We start from the raw sequence: 6,134 nt of genomic DNA, 5'->3' as shown, positions 1-6,134 counted from the left end.
GACCACCTGCTCCCTCAAGCATGGCTTCAGAGTCACATTCATGTGTAGACTACTGAAAGTTACCAGAAGCTTTATCCTTTTGGCCAAATGTCTTTGAATGGCCCAGATAAAGACTAAAATAAATATTAATGCCAATACAATTGAATTGTAAATCCATCATTTGTATTTCTAAGATTTAGGCAAGTTTCTTAATTTCTCTTAATTTCCTGTTCTGGAAAATATTACCATTAAATAGAATATGTAATAATAATGACAAAAATTATTACTGATACTCAATAATTATTATTAATGATACTATTGATATTGATAAAACACATTATCAGTAACTACAATGAGAACAACCAATAAAACTTCTATAATTTCCAAAATATTCTGAAATCAGTAAGTCAGTAAAGAGAAGAATGGAAAAGAAAGGGAATGAAAAGAAAATAATGGTTGTTTTTACATCTTTTCATTTTAAATCCACCTTTTAAGGTCTAATTTAAATCCACCTTTTAAGGTCTAAAAGTTGGGCTTTGTTTCTGTTCTCTTCATTTTTATATTCTGCTTTTTATTATTTGATTTTGTTATATGCTTCCTTCTGAGCACTACGAAGGAAAATCTGTTCCTTTCTTCTCTCTGGCTTCTGATAATTTGCTGGCAATTTGAAATTCTTTAACTTATAAATTTATCACCCAATTTCTCTGCCTCACTCTTCATGTGACATTTTCCCTGTGTGCGTGCTTTTCTATTTCCCATTTTTATGAGGACACAGTTATGCTGATTTAGAATATACCCTAATAACCTCATCTTAGATTGATAATGTGCAAAGAATTTATTTCCAAATACAGTCAAATTCACAGGTACTGGGGTTAGGACTTCAACATTTTTTAGGGGGATATAATTCAAACTATAACAATCCTATACAGTCCCTAAAAATGGCGGAAAATACTGCCTGATTCAGGCTCTCCAAATTTCCTCCAAAAGCGCTGTTGTTATCGCCTAACCCACCCCACCTCCAGCAGGGACCCTCCTCCTGTGCAAAGCCCAGACTCTCCACTTCCAGCCCATGGCAAGAATCAGGACATGCCCCCTGGGTATACATGGCCACAAAATTCAACTCACATTATTGAAGATCTTGTGTCTCTAATCTTATACCTTTCAGTTTCGGTTTTCTCAGTAGGTTTTCTGCAGCATCTCATACAAGTGATTGCTATATTGCATCTGGTGTCTCTAGTTGTTCACAGCAGGAATATTTTTGGCCATGAGTTATTGATTGCACCCAGGAGCAGACGCCCATTTATATATTTTTATTATTGTTCGTTTATTAATCCAACTCATATATATGGGCCACTTACTGTTTGTCAGACACTGTTTTAGGCACTGAAATTTAACAATAAAGTTTTATTTTTTTCTTAATCATCTGACATTAAGATCCCACAGTAAAGTTTTTGAGAAAGATAAGAATCCTAACCCTGTATACATTATTTGCTAGTGTATAAACAATAAATAAAATGAATAATTAAACTGTACAACATGGTAGGTAATGATAAGTGTTAAATAGAAAAAGTAAAGAAAAATGTAGGAATAGGAGTCACAAAATGCTAGTGGGTCAGTTTTGCTATAATGTGAGGTAGTCAGAAAATGCATTATTCAGAAGATCCATTTGAATATTCAACCAAGGAAGGTGAGAAGGTAAGACATGCACACACCTGGAGGAAGAATAATTGAGACACAGAGAATTATTTGACACAATGTCTAGGCAGGGTATGTGCCTGGGCTCATGTATAAAGTGGACAGTAGCAGTGCTTTGTATAACATGATGTGGTTAAAGAATTGTTACAGTTGAGCACTGATAGAAGGAAGCTTGAAATAATGGATATGTGGTTGAAAATTTTTGATTATTACAGTTTAAGAAAATATAAATTTGAACACTCTTTAATTTACATATGCGGACACTGGGCTGCCAACTCAGAGTTGTTGAGTGATCAGAGGGTGTAAATGTAATTTTCTGACCTCCCCATTAATGCTTTTTGTTATAACATTATGTTACCTTTTTGTATATATAAGATATATCCCACAAAGATTGTGTCCAAGAATTTTTCACTTTATTACTATTAATGTTGATTTTGTAAGAAAAAATTTAATAATTTATTTTCCATCGGAAACCATCACCAACCTGTTCCACATTTTCCTCATGGCATTTTTCACTTCCTTATTCCTGAAAGTATAAATCAAAGGATTGAGCAAGGGAGCTAGGATGCCGTATATTATTCCCACCATTTTGTCAGAGGATAAAGCAGATGGAGGTCGTGCGTATACACATATGCACGGGACAAAGAACAAAATCACAACAGCAATGTGAGATCCACACGTAGAGAGAGCCTTTCTCCGCCCTTCGGAACTTTGAGTTCTCAGAGAGAACAGGATGGCACCATAGGAGACAAGCAACAAGAAGAAGATTAGGATACAGAAAACTCCACTGTTGAGGACCACAAAAAGGCCAAAGACATGAGCGTTGGTGCAGGCAAGATCTAGTAATGACTGAAGGTCACAAGAGAAATGGTCAATGACATTGGGACCACAGAAGGGCAACTGGAAAGTAAGGAGTATTTGTATCATGGAATGCAAGAAGCCCCCTGTCCAGGCCACTCCTATAAGAATGCCACAGAGCCTCCGGTTCATGATGGAAGAGTAATGCAAAGGTTTGCAAATGGCCACATACCGATCATAGGCCATGGATGTGAGGACAATCACCTCTGCCCCACTAAGGAAGTGTTCAGCAAAAACCTGTATCATGCAGCCTTCAAAGGAGATGGTTTTCCTCTCATAGAAGAAGTCCACGACCATCTTTGGGATGATGACGGAAGAGAAGCATGCATCCAGGAAGGATAGGAAAGCCAAGAAGAAGTACATAGGGGACTCCAGTAGAGCAGGGCTGCTGAGGACTGTTACCACAATTAGCATGTTGCTCCCAACTGTTGCTATGTAGACAAACAAAAATACAACAAATAATATTTTCTGAACCTTTGGATTCTGTGAAAGACCCAGGAGGATGAACTCAGTTACAAAGCTTCGGTTTTGCATGATTTCCAAGGAAAAAATAGAACTTCCAACTGTGGTAATCATGTAGAATCTGCAGTCATGATAAAGAAAAACTGACTCATTCAATTTATACGATTATATCATTTAATAAGTTGGCACATGTATATACAGAATTATCTGAGTGCTTGTATTGTCACTGTGAACACAAAACTCGAAATTGTTGAGGGTAGTAGTGAAAGGTCATGCAGAACTGGGTTGAAAATAAATTATGGAATGCCTTAAGAGAGCCAGAGTTTCAATATGAGGGAAGGAAATATCCACATGTGGTAGAAAAAAGAAACAGTTTCACCTGAAGTGCAGGTTTGATCATTTACTGGTGGCTCCCAGAGTGCGTGATTGAGAAGGATTCTGAAGCCACCTCCAAGTTGTATGGAAAGGAGTGTGGTTTATTGGCCATGCCTGCCACTGGCATGAAATGGGAGCATGAGTGATCAGCATGACATCCTAACCTGGAGACTGCCTTATCTACAAATAGAAGACAATATAACATGCAGCTAAAAGCTTCTTGAAAATCATGGCTATTATTCAAATATTTCTTTAAAAGTCTGGATTGTGTGGCTCCTCTAAATGAATTAATTCATTCTTCATAAAGTGAATGATCTGGGCAAAATGTCAGGCTGTCCACTTAACACACAACAAATATTACTAAGTGTCGAGTTTATTTTTAGTCTTTCATTTAACAATGAGAAGTTTACAAAAATTATAATGCCAATATGAGAGCGCTGTCATGGTGACTAGGTGAATTAAGGTGGGGTTCAGACTCACTGTCTAGAAGACAGTCTGTGATAGTTCTATTGTCCCTCTTTGGTTGGTGGGAAGCTCTTGCTTAAAGAGGTTAAGTTCACGCAAACAACCAATGCTTGATATTGGATTTGAAAACAGAACCTCTGGCTCTACTAGATCAATAGAGAAAGGAGTGGGATTTTTCTTTTCAGCAAGAATTACAGAGCAGCGATGACCTTTCTTAAAGCACTTACATGTACAAATTGGTGGCCACCACATAGGAAAGGAAGAGAAACAACAAGTTGTATATAAGACAGAGTCTTTAAGCTTTTTAGATTATTTGCCAATTATTTACACAACGTGGTCAGGTGTGATCAAGTATAACTATCTAGGATATATATGTTTCAAATTTATTTGATATTGTAAAGGAGAGAGGTGTGTATATATTAATAGCTCACCTGCTCCTCTCTTTGGATTATAATGAGGGTCAAACTTGAAAATGGAAAAATATTGCTAATGATAAAGTGCCCTTATCAACATAGTGACTAGTCACTCACTTACAAAACCATCCATCTTAACTGCAGGAAGCTTTGAAATGTGTCATCCAGATAATCCTCCTACCTTTGGCTTCATTTTCAACAGGAACATACAGCTTCACAGGATGATTGTGTCCTCATCTATATGCATAACTGAAATGCATCAGTCAAATAGCACATATGTATGTCTGCAGGTGTTAGTATTTGTATGTGTATACCTCTGTATTATATTTGAAAAATAGATGAGTAAACAAATAGAGGGAATTATTATGAAATTTACAAATAAGCTGATTTTTACATACACATGGAATCGTTTGTTGACAATAGTCAGGGAAACTAAGTATGTAGTACACAGGAACTCTCCATGGTATCTTAGCAACTTTTCTGTTAATCAAAAATTACTCCCAAGAAAAGTTAATTAACAACAAAACAAATTGTTCAGTTTTTGCTAGAAAAAGCTAGCAATGCTAGCCTTATCGTGAATTAGCCATTTGTCATTGAACAAAGCAACATGGCTCAGCCTCCTCTGCTACAAAATAGATAGTAACGCTTGTTCTAGCTGCCTGACCTATGAAAGCAAAACAGACAGTTATTATAATGTGTTTTGCAAAGTAGAAATCATATATTGATGTCAGCATTATTTTTAAGCAGCATTTCCCTACAGACATAAAGTGATTTGGAAAATTGAATCAGTCGTAAGAATATAATGTTTTTTACATCATGCTATTTTTCTATTATATCTATTCTAAAAGTGCAATGAAGCTGTTGTATCTGTGTAATCCTTTTGAAACATAATAATTTCAGAATCTTCAACTCTTTTGTGTTTTTATACAAGTAATCCAAAGTGTAAAAGTTTATTCTGAAGGAGAAATGAGATGAGAAAGTTTTATAATGAAAGATGGTCCCATGTCATTTATAATAGTGAAAGTTGAGAAACAACTAAAATATTCAATGATAGGAAGAAGTTTATATAAATCAGGCTACTAAAAATTAATATCATATTGTGCTTTAAATAAAATAATAATATGAAGACATAGAAGATGAAGCATCTTTATAACATTAGTGAGAAAAACATAACAAAAATTGTAGTAACTGCTCATTTGTACAGTTATTTTCAATATAATTTTCTTATCCAGAAGGAAACACATAAATTATAGTGACTTTTTTATTTGTAACGAATATATTATTATTATTAGGATATTTAAAATTAGACAAGGTTAAAACCCACAATACCATTTTTTTTATCATCCAAACAGTTCAGAAAATGGATGCGGGTTTTGAGAATAATTCATTTCCATAGATGGAACTTTGTGTGTAAAATACACAGAATCATTTTTTTTTATTTTGGCATATTATGGGAGTACAGATTTTAAGGTTTCAATAAATGCCCTTTTCCCCCCTCCCCCCCACAAGTCTGATTTTCCAGCATGACCATCCCTCAAATGGTGCACATGTCACTCATTATGTATGTATATATACACAGAATCTTACATTACGATTATGACCTTTTGTATACTCTTCATAAATGGCCATATCATAGGACCAGCCTTCCCTGTTCTGCTTGCACACACTTTGTTATCAATGCTAAATTCACCTTCTCCTCTAGGTAACAGCTTACTCTGTCCATATTTCTCCTAGAACCTCCTATGGTCTTTCCTTTCCTGAGAGCCACACCCTTAAAATGCTGGGGCTGCACCTCAGATTCCTCAGGGACCACTCAAAGCATCTTTTAGAGCTATAACCTCTTCATGATCCACTATCCACATTACCTACTATTTCCTTTGCATCAGT

At 35.6% G+C, this 6,134-nt stretch overlaps 1 protein-coding gene across 1 annotated transcript; it reads right to left on the bottom strand.

Moving 5' to 3' along the window:
* Positions 1 to 2,130: 2,130 nt before the first annotated feature.
* LOC142870532 (olfactory receptor 4C15-like) lies at positions 2,131 to 3,066 on the bottom strand. Its single transcript, XM_076001379.1, has one exon. It carries the CDS (start codon positions 3,064 to 3,066, stop codon positions 2,131 to 2,133), a length of 936 nt encoding a protein of 311 aa, XP_075857494.1.
* Positions 3,067 to 6,134: the final 3,068 nt, after the last annotated feature.

This window comes from Microcebus murinus, chromosome 4 (genome assembly GCF_040939455.1).
Source record: "Microcebus murinus isolate Inina chromosome 4, M.murinus_Inina_mat1.0, whole genome shotgun sequence".
In the NCBI taxonomy this organism is placed as follows: domain Eukaryota; kingdom Metazoa; phylum Chordata; class Mammalia; order Primates; family Cheirogaleidae; genus Microcebus; species Microcebus murinus.
The sequence above is the reverse complement of the archived record's forward strand: the minus strand, read 5'-3'. Positions and strand labels throughout refer to the sequence as shown.

Excerpts from the sequence above, each read along its gene's own strand:
- LOC142870532 (XM_076001379.1), bottom strand. The coding sequence starts at position 3,066 with ATGCAAAACCGAAGCTTTGTAACTGAGTTCATCCTCCTGGGTCTTTCA.